Source organism: Choloepus didactylus, chromosome 7, assembly GCF_015220235.1.
Source record: "Choloepus didactylus isolate mChoDid1 chromosome 7, mChoDid1.pri, whole genome shotgun sequence".
In the NCBI taxonomy this organism is placed as follows: Eukaryota; Metazoa; Chordata; class Mammalia; order Pilosa; family Megalonychidae; genus Choloepus; species Choloepus didactylus.
Window position 1 is genome coordinate 117,382,725 of NC_051313.1, and position 24,448 is coordinate 117,407,172.

The following is a 24,448-nucleotide window of genomic DNA, read 5'->3' on the forward strand; positions in this document are numbered from 1 at the left end:
GTATAATTTGCAACAATAGAGGTATTTGTTGTTTCATGGGGGAATCCATGTGTGTTCCTGCCCCAACTTGAGCCCCACCACCTGGCCCAGTGCCAGGTGCCCAGTGTCTAACAACTGAACAGAATTCAAAGAAGCACTGTCATCCAAGAAGGCTTTTGTAATGTCAGAGGTTATTATTAGTTGTCCCCCCTCCTTTGTGTTTCCATTTGCTAAAGCTGCCAGAATGTAATGTACCAGAAATGGGTTGGCTTTTACAATGGAGATTTATTAGGTCACAAATTTACAGTTCTAAGGCCATGAAAATGTCCCAATTAAAGCATCCACAGGATGATACCTTCTCTGAAGGCAGGCTGCTGGCATCCAGGGTTACTCTGTCAGCTGGGAAGGCACATGGCTGGTGTCTGCTTGTCCTTCTTTCTGGGTTCTGTTGCTTTCAGCTTTGTGTGTCCTCACTTGCTTCTCTGGGCTTTTCTCTTTTAGCTCTCTCTGGGTGTTTCTCTCTTTTATCCTCATCAAGGACTCCAGTAAAGGCTTAGGACCCACCTTGAATGGGCTGGGTCACATCTCAATTGAAACAACCTAATCAAAAGGTCCAACCCCCAATAGATCTGCACCCACAGGAATGGATTAAAAGAACATGGACTTTTCTGGGGTATATAACAGCTTCAGACCAGCACATTTAGTAATCTCCCATCTTCCCTGCTGTCCTTGAGTTTACTGTTAACTCCCAAAATATTTTAAAGGAATACCTACATGTGTCTGACATTAGGTTAAATGCTGGAGAGGACACTGAAGGATAAGAAAGTCATGGTCATTGCCCTCAAGAAAGTGTCATGCAGGGATTGGGTTGCCCATGGGAACACACCATACAAGGGTGACTGGTGGGGTTCCTCCTTATCCTCTCCTCACTCAACACCCTTTCTAGGTGATCCCAGATCATTACAGTGCCTTAGATAATGTCCTCAGCCAAATCACTAACCCAGCTCTCTCCCACAAGACAAGTTTAAAGCTCTTTATCAAAAATTATAGTGGGCATTTTCACCAGTTCCTCCCATTGGCACCTCAAATGCAACAAAATCTGAAATTGAATTCATCTCTCCAAAACAACTTAGTGGTATTTCATGATTAATAGTAAAGCATAGCTTATTCAGGAAATGGTGCTGTGACACCAGCTATGGCTCAGGAGGGAAACATTTTTACATCAGAAAACATTCTAGGAGCATAAAAGGTTTAAATGTAAACTGTAAAGTCACTGGTGGAGGATGGGGAGTTATTTCTTACTGGATAGAGAGCTTCTGTTTGCGGTGATGAAAAAGTTTAGGTAATGGATGTTGGCGATGGTAGCACTAAATTGTGAATGTAATTAACATCACTGAATTGTATATATCAAAGTGGCCAAAATGGGAAATTTTAGGTTGTATATATGTTACCACAGTACTTTTTTTTTAGTTAAACCATTTATAGGCTTTGAATTTGATATATGGTGTAGCAGGATCGCTAACTGCTGTGAGGTAAGAGACCAGGGAGAATATCTTTCAGTAGCCTGTAGTCCAGTGTTACTGCTGAGAAATGAGCAGTCACACTTGCCTTTTCTTCCTGGGTGTTTTTCAGATCTACTCTCTGTCTTTGTTGTTCTGCAAGTTCGTTTTGATGTTTAGGCTTGGATCTATTGTTATTTACCCAACTTGTGATTTGTTGGATTCGCTGAATCTGAAGTGTGTTGTCTTTCAACAATTCTGGAAAATTTTCTGACAGTGTGTCTTTCCCACTTTATTATTTCACTTAGACATATGTTAGACTTTCTCACTCTATCTTTCACATCTCTTATCCTTTCTTTCAAACATTCCATCTCTTTGAATCCTTGGACTGCATTGTGAATATTTTTCTGACTTCTACCTTCCATTTCACTGCTTTTTCTCTTCAAGTGGTCAAATCTGTTGTTTAAGGTTTTTTAATTAAGTTTTAAGTTTTAATCATTTTGGTTTTCAATTCTGGAAGTTTTACTTTATTATTTTTCAAATCTGCTTGATCATTCCTTAGATTTTCCTGTTTCTTATTCATATGATCAAGCTTCTTTTTTATTTCTTTAAACAGTATTAAGAATATTTACTATAAAACTGAACTTGACGAGATGCTTGAAGAAACTATAGGTGAATCTTTATATAATCTTAAGATGTGGAGAGACTTTTAAAACTTTGTACCAAAGTCTTAAATCATAAAGATTTGAATATAAAGAATTGTAAAACTTCTACTTCAAAATACCATGAACATAAGAAAAACATCAAACTGGGGAAAATATTTGTAAAATATGTGGCAAAGGGTTAATAGCTTTACTATGTAATAAAAAAGAAAAAATCTCAATAAGAAAACAGATCATGAAAATGAACAGACTATAAAAGAAAAAAAACAGATGCCTAAAAAGGAAAGACAAAGAAAATTGTCTAATCACAGTACTAACCAAACAATTCAAATTAAAAGAGCAATGACATTTAGTATTTATCAATTGGGCTGACAAAAATGAATAAAAATATTTAATCCAATGTTAGGAAGATTATTGAGTAAGTGGGCCTTGTTAATAACTGCTTAAGAAAGTGTAAATTGGTAATACCTTTCCAGAGGTCAATGTGACATACGGGTCAAAAACCTAAAAATGTATGCTTTGTTCCTTAATTACACTTCCAGGAATTTATCTTAAGGAAAAAGGTGCAAATATGTTGTGTGCCATCGTTACTTATAATAGTGAAAGATTTAAAAAATATATATCCAGTCACAGAGGATTGAGCATTTATCAGTGGACTATAACGTGGTCATTAAAATTTAACATTAAATAAGGTTCATGAAATACCGGTGAGGAAAAATAAAACTGTAGATGTATACATATATATTATCTAATTTGTGTTAAATATAGATTTGCGTGGGTGCACGAGTATATAAAATATATAATGAAATATTAATAATTATCTTGACTGATGGGATTGTTATTATTACTATTATTGTTTAATTGTATGTTCTCTCTTTTTTTCTCCTAAAAGAATATATATTACTTGCATAACAAAAAGTTAAATTACAGGAGAGGAAAAAGAAGTAGCATGTTTCTAAAGGGACTGCCCAAACATAAAAACTACCATTGATAAAACACACAAGCTCAGAAGCTCCCAGCGACGGTGTCCGCATTTGCGAGCGCGTTTGTCCACAAGGCGGCGGGGATTTGCGGCCGCCCGAATTACCCAGCCCTTCAGGCACTACCGAGGCCACCCCAGGCAGCACGCAGGTCCCGGCGGGGGGCGGAGCCACGCCAGCCCGGAAGAGACGCCGCGCCGCGCATGCCCCTTCTTTTCTAGCCCCGGCCCGGGACGCAGCAGCCGCCGCAGTGAGTTCCCTGAAGTCCCTGTTCCATCGGCCCCCATCCGGGCCATCCCGCTACCGCGGACCCCGCGCCTCCTTAGGGTCGTGGGGGGGTTCACCCCTCTCCTGCTCCGCATCCCTGTTTCTGAGCAGCGAACGGGGCTGGGGGCGCACTTCAGGAGGAGGGGGGCGTTGGTAGACGAAGATTGGAGTACCGATGGTGGGGTCCTTCGGCGGAGGGAAAAGGAAGCGAGGATGAAACCTTTGCGTGGCGGGGTCCAGTCTGGAGGGACTAAGGAAGCTGCGTCTCGTCTGCACGCTTTTCCTTTGGGGCAGAACCGGTCGCCCCCGACCGCCTCCATGCCTGGCCCCGGAGCTCTAGTTTAGGGGAGGAGGAGGAGGGTGTGAAGGCCTTAGTTTTTGGGTTTGGGATCAGCTGGCCTGTCAAGAAGCAACGGCTTTCTTCCTCCGGGTCGTCCTTTTGTGGCCCTTAAGGTACTGCCGCTGACAGTCTCCCAAATATTCCTCAGATACAGGTTCTGCGTGCCCCCCACACCCCCCATATCACTTTGTGGTTATATGAGTTTGTGCGAGTCTGAGGCGAATATGTACCTCCATCCCCGTTTTGCTTTAATATCCTGTCAACTTTTTACCTGAATTTTTTGGGGGATGCAGGAGGGAACTGGTCTCTGGTGGGTTTCATTTTTGCTGTGTTTGTCCACTCCCAGCCCCACCTCACCCCTGTGCGTGTCCTTACAGCATGTTTGAGATTTCAGTCCAGGGGCAGTGGTTTTGTGTGGCTGTTTTGGGGTCATGAACTTAGTTCTTGGACTCTGGCCACATTGCTCAGATGTGCTTTTGATGATCACTTTTTTGCAGATGTTGATGCCGAAGAAGAACCGGATTGCCATTTATGAACTCCTTTTTAAGGAGGGTGTGATGGTAGCCAAGAAGGATGTCCACATGCCAAAGCACCCTGAGCTGGCAGACAAGAATGTGCCCAACCTTCATGTCATGAAGGCCATGCAGGTAGCCCAGGGGGATACTGGGGTAGGGTAAAAATGGTGATGGAGAGTTTGCCATTAATGTTCAAGGTAAATTCCAATAGAGGTCAGAACAGCCAGAGCTGGTTGCTTCATTGAAGTGCTGTGAGGTAGAAGACATGCTGCACTGTGAAATTGTCTACACAGCTTCCCCTTGCTGTGTTTTTAGTTCCAAACCTCTGGTTTCCTGAAATGTATTTTTCTAGCTATACCTTAACAATGGTTTTCTGCCTTCCAGTCTCTTAAGTCACGAGGCTACGTGAAGGAACAGTTTGCTTGGAGACATTTCTACTGGTATCTTACCAACGAGGGTATCCAGTATCTCCGTGATTACCTCCACCTGCCCCCTGAGATTGTTCCTGCCACCCTGCGCCGGAGTCGTCCAGAGACTGGCAGACCACGGCCCAAAGGTATGTGCTCAAATCAATGCCTCTGGAGCTGGTGGTCTTATAAGGTACTGTTGGTGTCAGCTTTAAAGGGATTCTAGCATGTGGGACTTTAGTAAAATCCTGGAACCTTTGTCCCAGTTCTCTTGGCAGCCCTAGTATGGGACTTCTAAGGGGACTGGGCTCAGGTCTTCAGGGTATCCCATCAGATGGCATTAAACATGGGTAGAATATTGGTCCGTGGACTTTACAAACACCTTTCCAAATACCGTCCAGACCCATATGTTTGGCAGGCAGAGCACTGAGTAAAGAAATTTGAAGAGTTTTGGCAATTGGAGCAAAAAGTATAAAAAGTAGAATGGGGAGAATATCTGTTTTTATAATCATGGTGTCAAATGATGTGTTTACATGTGTGGTAGATTACTTTCTGGTGCCTAATATCATTGTTGGCTCACAGTTATATTTTGCCAAGGCTATGGTTGGTTCTTTTATATCCTGAGAGTTGTCCTGGCAACTTTCTAGGAGCTATAGGGAGTTTGATGGCTGGGGTAATGAGATACAGCGATTTCTAAACAGCCCGGGATCCCCTGGAGAGTTTGACTTTCTGGTGCTCAGGAATCTTTATGCTCTGTGAAAATTATCTAAGGGATTCTGATGGTTAAGCAGGATTGTGTGTCTTAGAGCAAAGGTTTTCTGCTGCATCTCGGAATCACCTGGGAAAAAGTACCAGTGTCCATTCACACCCCCACTGATATTTGATTTAGTTGGTCTAGGCTGGGGGCTGGTTGTACTCCCGTGATTATAATGTGGAGTTGGGATTGAGGAACACAATATTAGAGTCAGGTTTAGTTACATTTTCTGATGCCGTAGGGCCTATCTTCAACTTTTTAATAGTCCCTATTCCAATCTTATAGACTCCAGGTTGGTTCCAGTGTAACTAGTTATAGAGAATTTAGAGGGGGGAATCTATTCATTAGTTTATGAGAATATTTTAAGGTAGTTTTTAGCTTTTGCCTATTAAAATAAATCTGTACCTTAATATAAGTATATTCCACATCCTGACAGATATGTGGAGAAGCCCAAGGGGAGCTAAATGAGTCTTGTGGCTTCTGTGTTACATACTTTTTCAACTTGGAGATGGCTCAGGTTCCAAAAATAGGCTGAGATGCTTGTAATAACAGCTAGATTTCTAAATTTGCTAAGTAGTTGAAAAAATGTATTTATGTTGAGAAGTACAATAGAAGAAAGGAATCCTTCTGCAGGTGTGAGTTTGAGTTTCCTGTTGTCAGTGATCACAGATTTCTATGGGGAAACAGGTTTCTAGCTGACAGTTCTGAATGTGAGGATTTCCTGTTTCCATTAACCAAAGACCCCATAACTGGTTGCCCAGTGAAAACAGGAGACTGATTCCAGTTTTCTTGTCACCAAGGGAACAGTTCCCATGTTGCCCTATGTTCATGGTGTGGTTTAATTTATGTAGGTCTGGAGGGCGAGCGACCTGCAAGACTCACTCGAGGGGAAGCTGACAGAGACACCTACAGACGGAGCGCTGTGCCCCGTGAGTAATGCTTCCTCAATACTGGGCTTGTTGGGTAGAATCTCTTGAAGTCAGCCCTGGTTGGTGCTCGGCCCTTTAAAATGCCAACGTGACTAGAAAACATCCTCAGTTTCCATCTCCAGGTTATCAGAACAGCTGAAGTCCTTTGCTTCTCCTCTTTTGCAGGGATTTGATAGATAGGAATTAGGACAAAAGCTCTGAGCTAAAGGCACAGAAAACCAACCTTTAACTAGAGCAAATCTGACAATTTTCCAGAAAGCAACTAGAAGTTTAAATCTTTGAACCTTCATTCAGCAAACGTGTATCAAGTCCCTATTTTGTGGGGAGACAGCAGTGAACATAACAAAAGGCTCTTCCGTCTTAGAATTTGCACATGGTAGGAGACAAGAAAAATAAATATGTGGTTTATCAGATGGTATGAATGCTATGGAGAAAAGGCAGGAAAATGAATGTTGAAATTTTAAACAAGGTTTTCGGGGAAAGTTGCTGGTAATGAGCAAATGCCTGAAGGAGGTGAAGATAGCCAGCCAGTGGCTATCTGGGTAGAGAGCATTCCAGGCAGATGAAATAGCAAGGATGAAGGCTGTCAGTGGGGAGAGCATCTGGCTTGTTTAAACATAGAAGATGGAGAAAGTGTCTAAGTAATTTAACTTCTACCTTCCTTATCTCCCTCTTGTCATCTCTGGCTTTTCATACGGAAAATAGAAGTGAGCACTTGGCCTGAATACTTACAGGGTAGTAGTAAGAAAGGATTCCTCCACAAAATATTTGCCAAGTGCACCTACTATGTGTTGCTCTGACTAGGTGTTAGATAAAGCAATTCTCAGCCTCCAGGGAAGTTAGTGATTGCTTATGTTAGAAGTCATGATACAACAGGAGACCAGTCAGGGAACGCATCCCCAGAGGATGTGATACTTGGGCCAGAGCCATAGCAGTACCTCAGTTGAGGGGTGAGGGAGTGAGCATCGGTATAAAAACTGAGATGTGTTACATTCTTTTTCCTTAAGTCTTTGAAATCCACTGTGAATTTTACACAATCGCAGTTTGGACTAGTGGCTGCCATGTAGGACAGCACAGCACAGTAGTCTATTGTGTCTATTCCCCTCCCATGTCTTAGTTTTTGCTTTTGCAGGCTCTCATTGTCTTTATCACTTAGTTCTTTTCTTATTGAGCTTCCTATAAAACGTAGGTGCTGGTCTGAAGTGTGTAATAAGTAACTTAGTGATGGTAAATTAGGATCCTCTGGGACCATATAGGAAGGGATTATAATCCAGGTTTTGTGGATAGGGGAACAGGACAGCCTTCCTGGAAGAGGCTGTAGTTTGGGCTGTGGGTTTTGAAGGATGACTTAAGGAAAGCTGAGAAGGGTACCCCAGGAAAAGGAAGGAGCAAAGGTCCTCAGTGTTTCCCCACTGCTTGTACTTAATGGGTTAGTAGAGCTGTAGGATTGAGTTGGGTGATTTGTCTTCTCTTGTCCTGTGGTAGATCAAATCAGCTGGTGTGTTTTGTTACAGCTGGTGCCGACAAGAAAGCTGAGGCTGGCGCTGGGTCAGCAACCGAATTCCAGTTTGTGAGTATCCCCCTGTTCCCCCTCCATAAGCAGTCACTTGTTCTGGCCTCAGCCCTTTGGGTATGGAATTCTGTGGGTACAGTATAGTGCTGTGGTTTCTCCCCCCATTTTTTCTTAATAACCACATATTCCAATTATATACATTGAGAGATCGTATGTCAACTTCTGTAAATACATAAATTACTGACATGGAGATCCACAAATCAGTACTGTATCTGATATACTGTTGTTTTCTATTCCGTTTCATTTAATGCTGATTATAACCTCCTGAATATGGTTCATGAACTGAAGCTTGAAAAACATTGGTGGTTGAGTGGGCTCTAGAACCCATTTAATCTGGAATCAAATTCTCCATCTGAAAGATGGTGTGATCTTGGGCAGATTCACTTTTGTGTCTGTTTCCTCATTGTAAAATAGGGGTGTTGATTGTAGTGATCTCAAGGGAATTTAAAGATTAATTAATCCAGGCAAAGCTGTCAGCATGGAGGCTGGCATGTCACTGTTAGGGCCATGGCTATCCTGTGGCAGATCTTCACAGCATTGAAGGTCTCATTTGGGGAAAGAGGCATATATGGTAGAAACAAGAGCATGTCCTATGCTAGGTCCTTTTGTATTTGTATGTATGACTGCACCTTGAGGGAGTAGCTAAATTCCCATTTTACAAATGAAGAATCAGGCTCAGGAGGTAATGTGGTTGGTCCCAAAGCCAGTACGAGTCAGGGCTGGGACTTAGGCCTGCACCCACTCCTAACCATTAGCCTCTTCAGTGATGGTGAGGCCTGAAATTTAGCAAAACCTTGAAAGAAAAAATAGGGCATGTTGCTAACTTTGATGTCACCATTTGCTTTCTCTTGCAGAGAGGTGGATTTGGTCGTGGACGTGGTCAGCCGCCTCAGTAAAGTTGGAGGTGTGGGGGATTATTTTGTGTTAAATAAACCTGTAGCCAGAAAATGATCTTGTGTGTCCCTGTTTTGTTTTCCCTGTATAGCCTGAAAAGGAATGGTTACAAGTCAGAATGTTAATGGGGCAAGACTGGATTGGTTTTGGGAGTTGTGCTTGTCCAAGTTAACACCAGTTGTTGCCATTAGAGCTGCCACACTTTGCTTTGACGTGGGCCCTCTTTGCTCTATCAGGCACCTCCCTGTAGTCTTGTCCAGTGTGGGCACCACACCTCAGGGAGTAATTGGGAAGCTGGCCATTTGCACTGGACTGTACTGCCTCAGCTCTGTATGGTTGGTTGTAGATTAGGTACTGGTGCTAGAGGAGTAGGTTTAAGAAAAACTTGCCAAAACCCTGCACAGACTAACTTAAGGGAAGAAGTACAGAAATGTAATTTAGGCCAATTTACTAATCTCAACCTTCAAGGCTCAGGGTTTACAAAAATCAAAGGATAAAAAGTGAATTTAGAATACACAAAAACATCTGAAAAGTGCTCTCCAGCCATCTGAAGAACCGTGTCTTTTCATGGTTGGGTAAATATTGGACAATTTGGACTCTTGTTAACCTAAGGCTCTTTGAAAAGGGAAAAATTGTGTGATTTCCTCGGAGCATTTGTAGGTGGTAAGCCAGCATAGTGTATTAGTAAATGGACAAGAGCCTACTCATTCAGGGTTCATACAAATTTTGTGCCTTTTCTGTTGGCTTCAAAGTTGTCCTTGGTGAGGCCAAGTACAATTTTGGCATAGATACTAGAGGGTTTTTGTTGGGAAGTGAGGTGAGATGAAAGGAGCATTTCTGTGGTCTTTCATGACAAACTACAAGTGCACTATGTGCCTGGCACAGGGCCAGGAAGGGGGCCTTAAGACATACCTGCAGAGGGGGTTTATACTGGGGAGATACTGACCTCTGCTTGCAAACGGTTCACCATAAATATATGCATGGTCAGGTAGGGAGTTTAAGGCATTTGAGATACCAGCCGTGTGCAAACAGGTGACTCCAGAGCTTGTGCTTTGGCTGTATCTCAGGACAACCCCCCTGCACCCCTGCCCCACCCCAACCCGGTAAGGTTTTTAAAGCCATCAAGACTGGTAGCTGATGGACCTGCATCTTCTGGGATGTGGAAGTTTGGGGATCATATTTATGGAGAACTATGGGCCAGACATACAGAGTTGGACAATAACTGGTCACATGAGATTGGATACATTAAAGCCTAAACTAGCACAGGTGGTTTTGTGCTCATAGCCACATACTTTGGTCTTAATAAACAATTGTAATTTGGACCACCAGGTGGCAGCCGATGGCAACCCCGAATGCACACTCAAAACTTAGTAGAAGCTTGCTTTGGCAGAAGGGGGTAGTGTTCATTTGGGGAAGCTATTTCAGTGTGGACTTGGCAGCCTTCAGTGCTTTGCTGACGATCACTTTCTATCCAGTTTTTCTGCTAGCTGGAATGATGTCAAGTGGTTAGCTCGTGTTCACACGCCTCGTGATTGTTTAACCTGGATTCCACTGTGAAATGTTAGTAGCTCCCGGCCTTGCTGTTTGTAGAGCGCTGATGGGTTTCCTTTATGGCCTTGGTGATCTGGCCTAAAATGTGACTATTTTCAGCAAGAGCTTTTTGCCAGCCTCTTCTCTTGTGATTTAACTTAACTTCAGAATATTTTCTTAGATCATTCATGGACTTGTTAGCAAAACCAGTGGACTCTTCAAGGCAGAGTCTGAGCACCTTGTTAAAAACTGCAGATGGCAGTGCCACTTACTGCTCTCCAGCCATACCCTCCTCCCCCTTGGCACATGGAATGGCCTCAAGTTGCAAGCTGCTCAGCGCTGTAAGAAACTGAAGGCCCAAAGTCTGCCCTCAAGGAGCTCACAAACTAGTTAGGAAAACCAAACCAAAGCTATACATTTAAGAGTGCAATGCCAAATAATATTAAGCGGTAAATTGGAAGCTGAGGGCTAAAAATAACATTTTCCTGATTTAATATAAACTTAACTGATGTGGGTACTAACCCTCTTTGAGAAAAACAGTCCCCTTGCAGGCAAGGCCAATAGCAGCTTTGAAGCCCCACTTTTAGTTTGATTAAAATAGTAAATGTTTAGGAAGCAGCTACCACACACCTATGGTGGATGCTGGGGAGACAAAGCTATTTACAAAGGAATCAGCTTGAAGAATTTTCCAAGAGACTTGTTTTTGAGGTGTGTCCTCTAGCCCTGAAGATATGAGGGCCTACGTGGGTGCGTGAGGTCAGCCTCCAGCAGGGCAGTATGGCCTCATTGTGGCAGCTAAGATTTTCGCTTCCCTAAGCTTGTCTCTAGAAACCAGCCCAGATAAGTGAAAACTAAAAGATGGAGGCCCCCTGTGCCCAACTGTACTCCAAGGCATGGGAATGTGACAAAACTAGGCTTTAATGCTGAACCATTAGAGTGCTTTTATCAGTCCTTTTACTTTTTAGACCGTGGACAAATGAAGTGGAAGAAGGAGTCTTGCTGATAGCACAATTATTTCAAAGCCCACAGACAAGGGGAATGCTGGTTTAATGTCTGCCCTTAGGACAGGATTTCTAAGTTTCCAGTGAGTGCAAAGTACTCGGTTCTCAGGGGAGGGAACAGGGGACCTAGGTGAGAGGCAGCTTTTTTGGGTTAGGCTTTCTGAACAAGGACTTCTTGGTCTTAGGAGCTATGGAGGGAAGCTGGTGGGCTTTGGGCAAGTAGGTATTGGGGACAGGAGTGTAATAGATCCACCTCCATCTTGCGTCAGGCCACCTAACTCCCCAAGATCCTTGCCATCCTCTCCTAAGGGGTTCCCTGCCTCTGGATTTGCCCTACTTTGAACCACTCTCCACTCCCTAGGCAAGGTTATGTTTCAGAAACACAAATGTGAACAAGGCTCTTCCCATCTTAAAATCCTTCATAGCCTCCACATTGCCCTCTAGAGTCTTACAGAATCTGCCAAACTCCTTGCATGGATTAGCAAGGCCCATCACAACCTGGAATCTGCCTACCTTTCCAGCTCTATGACTCACAGGCTAATATCATCCTTCCAAAATAAGGCTCCAAATTTCAGAAGCCAGCAAAACTACTAGCTTGAGCTTCCTTGGCCTCAGGCTTTTTGGCATGCAGTGCTCCATTTAAGAGGAGACTCTCCCTCTTCCACCCTCCACCTCACCCATTTCTTCATGATTCCAATTAAATATCACCTTTAGGAGGTATTTTCCTGACAGATCCCACTCCCTACTTCAAGGCCAGGTTGGGTGTCCCTCCTGTAAGTCCCCACAAGGTACTCAGCTTTATCAGGCTGTGTTGGAACTACTTATATACTTGTCTGTCTCCTTTCTGATAATTGTGCCTAGCTTAGTGCCTCACATTCTCTTGTAATTGTTAGTTGCATAAATGATGTCCTGTTAAGGATTTGGTCTCTGAGATGCTGTCTGTCCCTTGTGTGGAAAGAACACTTGGGCAAAAATAAAATCTCTGCATGCCTAAACTGGGAACGCAAAAGTGCCCAAGACACATCCTTATTCTTGGATGCTCTGCCAGGTTTTGGGAAGGCAGACCTAGAAACATACATGAAGTGGTGGGCGGACCAATGGCTGTGGCTGGAATCTTACTGGTAGCTTGCAGGGATGAGGGTGGCAAGTGTTATCAAGGGGAAGGCCTGCCATAGCCAGCAACTATGATCATTTGGGCTGAATCTTACAATTTGGAGTGAAACAGCACAAGGCAATAATAGTGCCTGGCTTAAGTGCTGCCCCTTGGAGTAATGAGAGAAGGCTGGAGCTTTCTCAGTCAAGTCTAGGAGTTTGTATTCTTTTTATTCTTTATTTGTGCAGCTTTGCTGAGGAATAATTGATATAATAAAGTACATCTGTTTAGAGTGTATAGTTTGCTAGGTTTTGACATACGTATATGCCCATGGAACCATTCCCAAGATAGTGAATATTAGCCATCAATCCCAAAGTTCCCTTCAGTTAGTCTGTCATCCTTTGCAAAGCTCCTTCCCCCAACCCCATCCCCAGGCAAACACTGATTTGCTTTCTGTCACTATAAATTAGTTAGCATTTTCTAGAGTTTTATATAAATGGAATTATACAATACGTACTCTCTCTTTTAGGGTCTGGCTTCTCTTAGCATCAATGTTTTCAAATTCATCAAGGTTGCGTGTATCAAGAGTTTCCTTCCTTTTATTACTGAGTAGAATTCTGTTAACTGATATACCACAATTTGGATAATTAGTTTGCTTATTGTTGGGCACTTAGGTTGTTTCCAGTTTTTGGCTAAAGTGAATAATGTTGCTATGAACATTTGTATGCTAGTTTTTATGTGAACCTATGTTTTCAGTTACTTTGGGTATATACCTAGAAGTGCAATTGCTGGATCATATGGTAAAACTGGTTAAAATTTTGAATAAGTGCACAATGTTATCCAAAATTGTTGCACCATTTTACATTCCCACCAACAATGTATGAGTTCCAATTTCTCCTCATCCTCACCAACACTTGGTTTGGTCAGTCTTTTTATTTTTAGCCATTCTGATATGTGTGAGGATTTGGGATTTTACCCAGTAGATGACAGTGAGCCAGTTATCACCATGAGAGTAGGATGAGGTGAGCAAGAGTGCTGGGTGTTTGGCAAATGGTCAAGCTCCCACTGCAGAGTTCAGTGGGCATGAGCCCTGCTAATTTGGGTCTGTGCAGTGACCACACTGGGGCACTGAGGGGCATGGGCAAACCACTCAGTCAACGGTGACCATAGTGTACATTCAGCCTGCTAACGGGAAAGGGAGGGGGAAAATCCATCATTTGATTGCTCAGTGTTAGAAAGGGAAACTAGGACAGAATGAGGGCATGGGGCGGGGTGGGAAGGGGGGATGAAAGGAATTGTTTCAAAAGTTACAGCCCATAGAAAGCCTAGAGCCCATTTCTATTTAAAAGTGCTTTATTGGAAGCCCGTGATAAATAAATGCATGGCATGAATCCAAAAGAACAGCCACTTGAAAAATAAGCCCTGCATGGTTTACTGACATATCAAAGAGGCCATTGTGAGGAAAACGGCATCTTTAAAAATAACTAAAAATTAAATGGGAGAGGATATCCAAGCTGAGGGAATAAGGAGGCCTCAAAACTGACAAATTTGAAAGCTGGGGATCAAATGGGATTTTTAAAATTCTGAAGTATACTTGCAATCGATGTCAAAGTAAACAGTAAGGGTTTATTTAAGTGCATGAAAAGCAGGAGGTTAGTTTGAGAGTATAGGGGCATCAAGTCAATAACATGCAAAAGGTACACTGGGAGAATGAACAGCTGGCTCACTCTGTGACATCTTTGCCTCCATTACACAGAAACTCCATTAAAAACAAAAACAAAACAAAAAGCCTCTTTATTGTGGAACATTTCAAACAAACAAATAAATATAAAGAGTATAAATATATGAGTATAATAAACCACCATGTACCCACTGAACTTCAATAGTCATCAACCTACTGCCATTCTTGTCACATCGAATCCCTAACTGGATTATTTTTTTCAGTCAGATTTGTTGAGGTATAATTTATATACAGTGAAATTCACCCTTTTTAGGTATACAGTTCTGGGTTTTGATAAATGGGTTACAGTCATGTAACTGCCATCATGGTTAAGATACAGAAACGTTCCATCACCCTCAAGAATGTCCCTGTGCTGCCCCCTTGTGGTCAACCCGCTGGCAACTTCTGTGTTTAATCTCTATCATTTTGTCTTTTCTAGACGGTCAGATAAATGAAATCATCAACTATGTACTCTTTTGTGTCTGGCTTCTTTTGCTTGGCATAATGTTTCTGAGATTCACTCATGATATTCCTTTTTTTGCTGATAATATTTCATTGTATGAATGAATCACAGTTTGTTTATTCATTTTGATTTTTTTTATATATATACAGGCATTTTGGGGTAAAAGTGACACTGAAAGATACAAATCTTAACTTCCCCTTTTAAAAAAATAGGCACACCCATAAAGCTCACTGATATGGAGAAAAGCAGCCCCTGATGTTCAGGAACTTCCCTGACACAGCCAGGCCTCGGAATGTTAGAAGTTGGCCTGGTGCTCTCAGTGGGGCTGTGTTATTCTGTCAGACATAAACAATGCCACCAAACATCAATATCAGACAAGGTCACTTTGTGTCTATGATGAGGTGAGACAAAAAATCAAGACCATTTCATAATCTTGTCTAAGCAAGGACAAAAACAAGTTCACTAAACCACCAAAATATAAAACATCTGCCTCTCCCAGCTAATGAGTGACTGCTACTTCACTACTAGTTACAGCTATAATCATGTACATTACCCCTTTCTTCCAGTAAAGATTTATTAAGATACCCAATCGTAGAATTACCGCACTTCCTGAGAGCATCCAATCCAGAGCAAAGCCTCACTTCCTTGAACCATTCCCCAAATCACCTAACACAAGTCCAAATGCTATAATAAGTTATTCTTGACACCCTCTCACTGAGACACCGTTTGCTTCTCCATGGTGTGCGTTCTCCCTCATTGCAATGAACAATAAACCTAACTAAGGTCAACCACAGGTACATTCCTGGTGGTCTTTGGCTGGAGGGTATTGATATAGAACATTTCATAGAACTTCGTAAAGTTTCCTCATGTCACTTCCCAGTCAGTCCCCTACCATCATCACTACTATTTGGATTTCTTTGACCACTGATTTGCTTTGCCCCTTCTAGAATTCTATATAAATGGAATTGTACAGAATATACTCTTTTGTGCCTGGCTTCTTTTTCTCAGTATAATGATAAGAGATTCATCCATGTTATTGGTGAGTAATATTCTATTATATACCATAATTCATATGTCCAATCTTCTACAGATGGACATTTGTGGATACTATGAATAAAGTTGCTATGAACATTATGTACAAATCTTATGGTGGAATATAAATATGAATATGATGTGACTTCATTTTTGCCTGGTGTGTTAGTTTCCTATTGGTGCTATAACAAATTATCACAAACTCAGTGACTTAAAATTACACAAATTTATTGTCTTACAGTTCAGGAAGATCAGAAGTCCCACAGGGGTCAGCAGGGCTGCATTCCTTTTGGCATCTCTAGGGGAGAATCTGTTTTCCTGCTTTTTCCAGCTGCTAGAGGTTGCCTACACTGCAATGACACCTTCCTCATCTTAAAGGCAGCAGAGTAGCATCTTCAAATTTCTCTTACCTATGCTTTCATCATCACATCTCCTTCTCTGTCTGACTCTCCTGTCTCTCTTTCCTTTCTAAGGACTCCTGGGATTATATTGGGCCCACCCAGAAAATCTAGGATAATCTTCCCATCTGAAGATGCTTAATCACATCTGCAAAGTCCTTTTTGCCATGTGATCCGGTTTGCTAATGCTGCCATTATGTGAAATACCAGAAATGGACTGGCTTTTATAAAGGGGTTCATTTGGTTACGAAGTTAAAGTCTTAAGGTCATAAAGCATCCAAGGTAAGGTGTCAACAATAGGGTACCTTCATTGAAGGATGGCCATTGGCATCTGGAAAACATCTGTTATTTCGGAAAGCATGTGGCTGGCGTCCGCTTGCTCCCAGGTTGCATTTCAAAATGGAGTTCTCCAAAATGTTGCTCTTGGGGCATTTTGTCCTCTCTTAGCTGCAGCTCCTCTTCAAGATGTCACTCTCAGTTGCTCTCAGGTGCTTCTGTCTGAATTCTTTATATGACTCCAGTGATCCAACTAACATCCACCTTGAATGGGTGGGGTAACACCTCCATGGAAATTATCTAATCAAACTTTTCACTCACAGTTGCTTGAGTCACATCTCCATGGAAACAATCAAAGAACTCCAATCTAATCAACACTAATATGTCTGTGGCCACAAGATTGCATTAAAGAATATGGCTTTTTCTGGGGGACATAATATATACAAACTAGCACACCATGTAAGGTAACATAGTCACAAGTTCTAGGGAGTAGGATGTGGACATCTCAAAGGGGTCATTATTGTTTCTATCTTACTGGGTAAATCCCTAGGAGTAGAATGGCTTCATTATAGATTAGATATATTTTTAACTTTATTAGACACTGCCCTAACAGTTCCCCAAAGTGTTTGTATCATTTTACCTTCTCAATAGCAATGTATGAGAGTTCCAGGTACTCAACACCCTCACCAACATTTGAGGTTGTCAGACTTTTTAATTTTAGCCCTTCTATTAGCTTTGTAGTGGCATCTTGTTGTAGTTTTAATTTGCATTTCATTGATGGCCAACGATGTTGAGCACTTTTTCATGTGCTTCTTGGCCATTTATGCGATTGTGTGTGTGTGTGTGTGTGTGTGTAAAGTATCTGTTCAACTGTTTTGCACTGTTTTTAAACTGAGTTGTTTCTCTTTTGATTATTGAATGGCAGGAGTTCTTTATATATACTGGATACAAATCCTTCGTGAGTAAGATATTTTGTGAATATCTTCTCATAGTCTGTGGCTTGGCTTTTTGCTTTCTTAAAGGTGTCTTTTAATGAGAAGAGTTTTTAAATTTTGAAGAATTCTAATTTATCACATTTTTCTTTTATTGTTATTGTTTTCTGGGTCCTGCTAAGAAACCTTACCTGCCTCCAGGTCCTGAAAATATTCTTTTATGGTTTCTTCTAAAAACTTTATGGTTTTAACTTTTACATTTAGGTTTATGATCCATCTCAAATTAATTTTTGGGTATAGTATGAGCAGGGGTCAAGGTTCATTATTTTCTCATATGAATATCTAGTTGTTCCAGCACCATTTGTTGAAAATATTTTCCTTTCCCCATTGATTTGCTTAGTACTTTTGTTGAAAATCAATTAATCATATAAATGTGGGTTGATTTCTGGCGTTTCTTCTATTCCATTGATTGTATGTCAATCCTTAGACCAGGACCACACTTTCTTGATTAGTGTGGCTTTTAAATAAGTCTTAAAGTCAGATAAGTCCTCTAGCTTTGTTCTTTCTCAAGATCATTTTGTTAATCCTTTACGTTTCTTTAATTTTAGAATCAGTTTGTCAATTTCTAAAAATTGTCAACATTTTGATTGGGATTGCTTTGAATATATAGATCAATTTGAAGAGAATTGATTTCTTAATACTACTGAGTCAATCCATTAACATGGGTTTATCTCTCCATTTATTTAGATCTTCTCCAATATCTCTCAACAATATTTTGTTATTTTCAATACAAAGTCTCTGTTAATTTATTCCTAAGTATTTTTTACGAGATTTTAAATGGAATTATTTTTGATTTTCCAATTGTTTTCTACCAGGATATTTAAAATTATTGATTTTAAACTTTTTAAGTGAAATGTTATTAACATGAAATAAAATACACAGATCTTAAGTATTCATTTCAATGAGTTTTGACAATTGCATACACTGTGTAACCCCCACCCAAAACAAGATATAGAATATTTTCATCTCCCCAGAATGTTTTCTCATTTCCCTTTCCAGTCAATTCCTTCCCCACCCCCCTGCAACCACCACCTGACTTCTGTCACCACCATACAGTTTGCTCTGTATTTGGATTTCTTATAAATGGAATAATATAGTATATACATTTTTAAAGGTCTGTATTCTCTCACTTATCATAATATATTTGGGATTTATCGATATTGTTGCATGTACCAGTAGTTTGTTTCAAACTGTTGTTCAGTAGCATTCCAATGCATGTACACCACTGTTTAACCATCTTCTATTGGTGGACATTTGGCTACTTCCAATTTGGGGCTATTATGAATAAGGCTGCCATAAACATTCTCATATAGTCTTTTTGTGAACATGTATCTTCTTTTCTGTTGAGTAAATACCTAGGAGTGGCATTGCTGGGTCCTGGAGTAGGTATGTCTTTGTTTCCAGCAAGGCAAGGAGCTGTGTAATAAGATAACCTTCCACCAAACCGTGAGGGGTTTGATAGACCAAAGAACGACTCGGACATGTCCGGTATGGTGAGTAAGGGAGAGCGTTCATTGGGGGCTTACATGGGATCTTCATCCTCAGCAGTGGGAGGAGAGACAGCAATTCTTTGCTATGATGGTCCACACTGACCAGAGGACAGGGCAATGTTTTATAAGATTTGAACAAAGGGAGGTAGGGTTGAGGCATTGGCACAGTATGGTTGGCTGTATATGCATTCAAATTGAGGATTACAAGTTGGCTTATTAAGCTCCTACAATATTTTATGTTTTCCTCCTAGGCATAACTTCTGATGATAGTGCTGTTTATCCTACTGGGCATAGCCTCCAATGACACTGCTGTTTTCCTCAAGCTAAGATTTACTGTTTTACCAGTAGGAGAACATCTGTTCTCTAGGGCCCATTGGGAAAGGGAAGAGTTGGGGAATAATGCAAAAGTTCATTTATGTTACAATCTTTAGCTTAATAAGAACTTTCCAAATAGTTCTTCACAGTGGGTAAATACCTAGGAGTGGAATTGCTTGGGTGGGGGAACTTGCATTATAAGAGTTTCAGTTACTCCACATCCTAGCCAGCATTTGATGTGGTCAGTTTTTTTAATTTAATAATTCTACTGTGTATGAAGTGGTATCTTATTGTAGTTTTAATTTGCAGTTATCTGATACTAATGAACTTAAGCACTTTTTTTTATGTACTTGTGGGCATTTCTATATCTTCTTTTGTGAAGCATCTGCTCAGTTCTATTTTCCAATTTAAAAATATTGGGGTATTGTTTTATTGTTATTTCATAGGAATTTAAAAATATATTTTGACTACCACTTATTTGTTGTATATATCTATGCACTGCAAATATATTTTTCCAGGCTGTGGCTTGTCTATTTATTTTCTTTAGTGTGTCTTTTTATGAGCAGGCATTTTTAATTTTGATAATACCCTAATTTATCTATTTTTTACAGTTATTAATTTCTTGACCCTCTACTTTTTAAGTCATTAAAATATCCTATGCTTTCCGCCAAAGTCTTTATGGTTTTAGTTCTTGTTAACATCTGTGGTCCATCTTGAATTAATTTTTGTGTATAGTTGGGGTAGGGTTTGAGAAGAAATAACATAAAAATTGATAAATGTTGTTCCAGTTTCCATCTTTTGGCTATTGTGAATAATACTGCTGTGAACATTGGTGTACAAATAACTGTTAGAGTCTCTACTTTCTTTTGTGCATATACCTAGGAGTTCGGATTGTTGGGTTATATGGTATGTTCTAGTATGCTAATGCTGCCAGAATGCAAAACACCAGAAATGGATTGGCTTTTATAAAAGGTAGTTTATTTGGTTACACAGTTACAGTCTTATGGCCATAAAGTGTCCATCAACAAAGGATACCTTCACTGGAGAAAGGCCATTGGCATCCGGAAAATCTCTATCTGCTTGCTTCCAGGTTACGTTTCAAAATGGCTTTCTCCAAAATGTCTGCATCAGCTTCCGACGGCCATCTTCAAAATGTCTGTCTCAGCTCCAGCTAGCTGTGAGCTCCTGTCTGAGCTTTTATAGAGCTCCAGTAAACTAAACAAGACCCATGCTGAATGGGTGGGGCCACACCTCCATGGAAATTATCCAGAGTTATCACCTACAGTTAGGTGGGTCACATCTCCATGGACACTAAACCAACAGGTTCCAACCCAATCCACACTAATACGTCTGCCCCCGCAAGAATGCATTAAAGAATATGGCTTTTTCTAGGGGACATAAATATACAAACTGGCACATTCCACCCCCTGGACACTAGAAAAACATATTCTTTCCAAATACAAAATACATTCATCCTATCACAATATCACAGAAACTTAAATCATTTCAGTAACAACAGGTAAGTACAAGATCCCATCAAAATCAATTACAAGCATGGTCTGTCCAAAAGCAAAACTACCCTCTTGCTCTGTACCTGTGAAACTTAGAACAAGTTATCTGCTTCCAGCGTACAAAGGAGGGACATTAATAGGGTAAACATTCCCATTGCCATAGGGAGAAACTGAAAGGAAAACAGGGTTTAAGGGACTAAAACAATTCCTAAAACACACAGGGCAAACTCCATTAGATTTCAGTCTGAGAGTCATTTATCCTTGGGGTTTGAAAGAGCAGAAGTCCAACCCTTGCCAAGGGCCTTCGTGGCAGCCCTTTTCTCTCCAAACGCTGGGGTGAGTACTCCAACATATCCACACATTGGGGAGACCACCTTCTCGGCCCCACCCTCTTCAAACGTTAGGGCAGCACCCGGATTCTCTTCCATCTCCGGGGCAAATGCTCAACCCCTTCAGAACAGTGAGGTGGCGGCCAGGCTCTCCCCAATACCCTGGGAATGTGCTCCACCCTTCCTGAGGCCCGGGGTAACAAACTTTTCCTGAACATCGAGGTGGAAGGCCCACCCTCGACCTCCGGGGCAAGCTCACCCTTTCCACGCGTGTGGGCCACTCTGCTCTCTCAGCCCGAGACCTCCTGACTCCAGACCTCAACCTCCATGGCTCTGTCTTTGAAGAAATTTTTCCTTCAATGTGTTCCTTGTCTGTCTCCTCCAGTCCCGACCGGCAGCGGCTCTGTCTGTAAAGAGCACGCAAAAATTCTGTTGGCTTCGTATGAAGCACATAGGGGTCAAAGCCATCACACAATAGGACTTTCACAAATCCTTTCTGCTTAATTCCTTCTCCAATCTTGGCTTGTACTGAAATGGAGGCTGGGTTCCATGTTTGGTTACATTCTCACATTGAGTTGTAGCTTCTGGGGTTTCACCCCCTGGAAGCCTGGAATTTTCCAAACCATCAATTTCTGGTTTCTTTGAACCCAAGAGTGCAGTTCTAAGTTTATCTCTCTCTGCTCGCATTTTACCATAAGCTGCAAGTAGAAACCATGCTGTATCTACAACTTTTAGTTTTGAAATCTCATCAGCCAAATATCCCAGCTCATCGCCTTCAACTTCTTCCTTCCATCTGACACCAGGACTCAATTTTGCCAATTCTCTGCCACTTTAAAACAAGGATTGCCTTTCTTCCAGTTTGCAACAACACATTCATCATTTCTGCTTAAGGCCTCATCAGAAGAATCTTTAGAGTCCATATTTCCACAGATAGTCTCTTCAAAGCAGTTTAGGCCTTTTTCTATCAAGGTCCTCACAATTCTTCCAGAATCTTCCCCTCATCCATTTAAAAAGCCCTTCCAACATGTTTGGTATTTGCAAACTCAGCAGCACCAACACCCCACTTCTCTGGTACCAAAATCTGTTGTAGTTTGCTAATGCTGCCAGAATGCAAAACACCACAAATGGACTGGCTTTTATAAATGGGGTTTATTTGGTTATACAGTTACAGTCTTAAGGCCATAAAGTGTCCATCAACAAACGGTACCTTCACTGGAGAAAGGCCATTGGCATCCAGAAAACCTCTGTTAGCTGGGAAGGCACGTGGCTGGCATCTGCTTGCTCTCAGGTTGCGCTTCAAAATGGCGTTCTCCAAAATGCATTAGCTTCCGACGGCCATCTTCAAAATGTCTGTCTCAGCTCCAGCTAGCTATGAGCTTCTTCTGTCTGAGCTTTTATAGAGCTCCAGTAAACTAAACAAGGCCCACACTGAATGGGTGGGGCCACACCTCCATGGAAATTATCCAATCAGAGTTATCACCTACAGTTAGGTGGGTCACATCTCCATGGACACTAAACCAATAGGTTCCACTAATACGTCTGCCCCACAAGAATGCATTAAAAATATGGCTTTTTCTGGGGGACATAAATACACAAACTGGCACAAATGTCTTTATCAAGTTTTGGTATCAGGGTTACACAGGCCCCATGAAACAAGCTGAGAAGTTTGTTTCTTCCTTCATTTTCTGAAAGAGTTTGTTTAGGATTGGTTTTATTTCTTCACTGGATATTTAATAAATTTCACCAATGTCACCATCTGGCACTGAAATTTTCTTTGTAGGAAGGTTTGAAAAAAAAAAAAAAAACTTTAAATTTTAGAATAGTTTTAATGTATATAAAAATTGTAAGGATAGTAAGTATAGAGTTCCTATAGACCCATACCCAGTTTTCCCTATTGTTAACATCTTACATTAATATAGTACATTTGTCACAACCACTATCAATACATTTATTAACTAAAGTTGTGAAAATTTTTTTTTAAACAACAAATTCAATTTTTTTGGATACATATAAGACTATTCCAATATTCTATTTCATTTTGTATCATTTATTGGTAAATTGTGTTTTTCTAGGAATTTAGAAAAATTCACCTAAGTTGTTGAATTTATTGGCATAAAGTTTTCTATAATATTCCTTTAAAACTCTTTTAATGCCTGTAGGACCTGTAGTGATAGCCTCTCTTTCATTTCTGATATTGGCAATTCTTTTCTTCTCCTTTTTCCTTGGTCAGTCTTGCTCATTTATCAAGTTTATTAATCTTGGAAAAGAATGAACTTTTGGTTTTTCCCTATTATCTGTCTGTTTTCTATTTCACTGATTTCTTTGTTAATTTTTTCTATTTAATTTGGGTTTAATTTACTTGTTTTTTTCCCCCCTAGCTTCTTAAACTGGATACTTAGATCATTAATTTAAATTATTTCTTCCTTTCTAATATAAGCATTTAAAACTATAGGTTTCCTTCTATGCACTGCTTTGAGTCCCACAAATTTTTATATCATTAAGTTAGAAACATTTTATAATTTCCCTTGTTAGTTCCTCTTTGACTCATGGCTTATTTAGAAGTAGATTGTTTAATTTACAAATATTTGGGGCTCTTCTAGATATATTTTTCTTTTCAAATGTAAGTTCTTTTTTTCCAAGAACATATTCTGTTAGATTTCAGTCTTTCAAAATTTATTAAGACTTGTTTTATGGCTCAGCATATGGTCTATCTTGGTGAACATTCCATGTGTACTTTAAACAAATGTGTATTCTGCAAATACTAATTAGGTCAAATATCAATTAGGTCAGATCTTTGATAGTCTTCCTGATTTTTTTTGGTTGAGTTGTTCTATTAATTACTGAGAAAGGAGTAATAAATTCTCCATCTAAATCATGGATCTGTATATTTTTCCCTTTGGTTCTGGTTTTTATGCAATGTATTTTGAACTGCTTGTTATTAGGTGCTGGTGTGGGTTGAGTAGTACCCCCCAAAATTCATGTCCACGCAGAACCTCAGAACATGACTTTATGTGGTCCTTGCAGATATAATTAAGGTAGGGTTTGAGATGAAATCACACTGGATTAGGGTGGGCCCTAGATCCCATGAGTGTCCTTATAAGAGACAGGAAAGGAGTAGATACTGGATGCAGGTAAGAAGGCCATGTGAAGACAGAGGCAGAGATAGGAGTTATGCTGCCACAAGTGCATATTTATAATTGTGGGGTCTTCTTGAAATGTCTCTTTGTCTCCGTAATACCCATTTCTGAAACAAACAGGAAAGAGGCTTGTTCAGGTGAGAGCGACTAGAACTATATAGTGGTAAATATAATGGCATCAAAGTAGATGTGAGGCATGGACCAAAATTTATGACTGACCAGACACTAACTCCATGGATGGGATGAGTAAGCAAGTTCGGTTTCCCAACTCTATTTAAAAAACCTTCCCTCAGGCCTGCCCTGGGACTTGAAATATATTTATTAGAGCTTTATCCTACAGGATTTTGGGGAAATTGGACATT

At 40.7% G+C, this 24,448-nt stretch overlaps 1 protein-coding gene across 1 annotated transcript; it reads left to right on the forward strand.

Annotated features, from left to right (window-relative positions):
* Positions 1-3,227: 3,227 nt before the first annotated feature.
* Positions 3,228-8,856, forward strand: RPS10 (ribosomal protein S10). The gene is made up of 6 exons (XM_037844259.1): positions 3,228-3,370; positions 4,225-4,374; positions 4,627-4,798; positions 6,255-6,332; positions 7,847-7,902; positions 8,760-8,856. Exons 2-6 carry the CDS (start codon positions 4,225-4,227, stop codon positions 8,799-8,801), a joined length of 498 nt encoding a protein of 165 aa, XP_037700187.1. The 5' UTR covers positions 3,228-3,370; the 3' UTR covers positions 8,802-8,856.
* The last annotated feature ends 15,592 nt before the right edge of the window (positions 8,857-24,448 follow it).

Bases quoted from the DNA above. Each gene is read 5' to 3' on its own strand.
- RPS10 (XM_037844259.1), top strand. From the start codon at position 4,225: ATGTTGATGCCGAAGAAGAACCGGATTGCCATTTATGAACTCCTTTTT. The intron at 4,799-6,254 runs GTATGTGCTCAA...TAATTTATGTAG, and splicing joins TGGCAGACCACGGCCCAAAG to GTCTGGAGGGCGAGCGACCT. The intron at 6,333-7,846 runs GTGAGTAATGCT...GTTTTGTTACAG, and splicing joins CAGACGGAGCGCTGTGCCCC to CTGGTGCCGACAAGAAAGCT.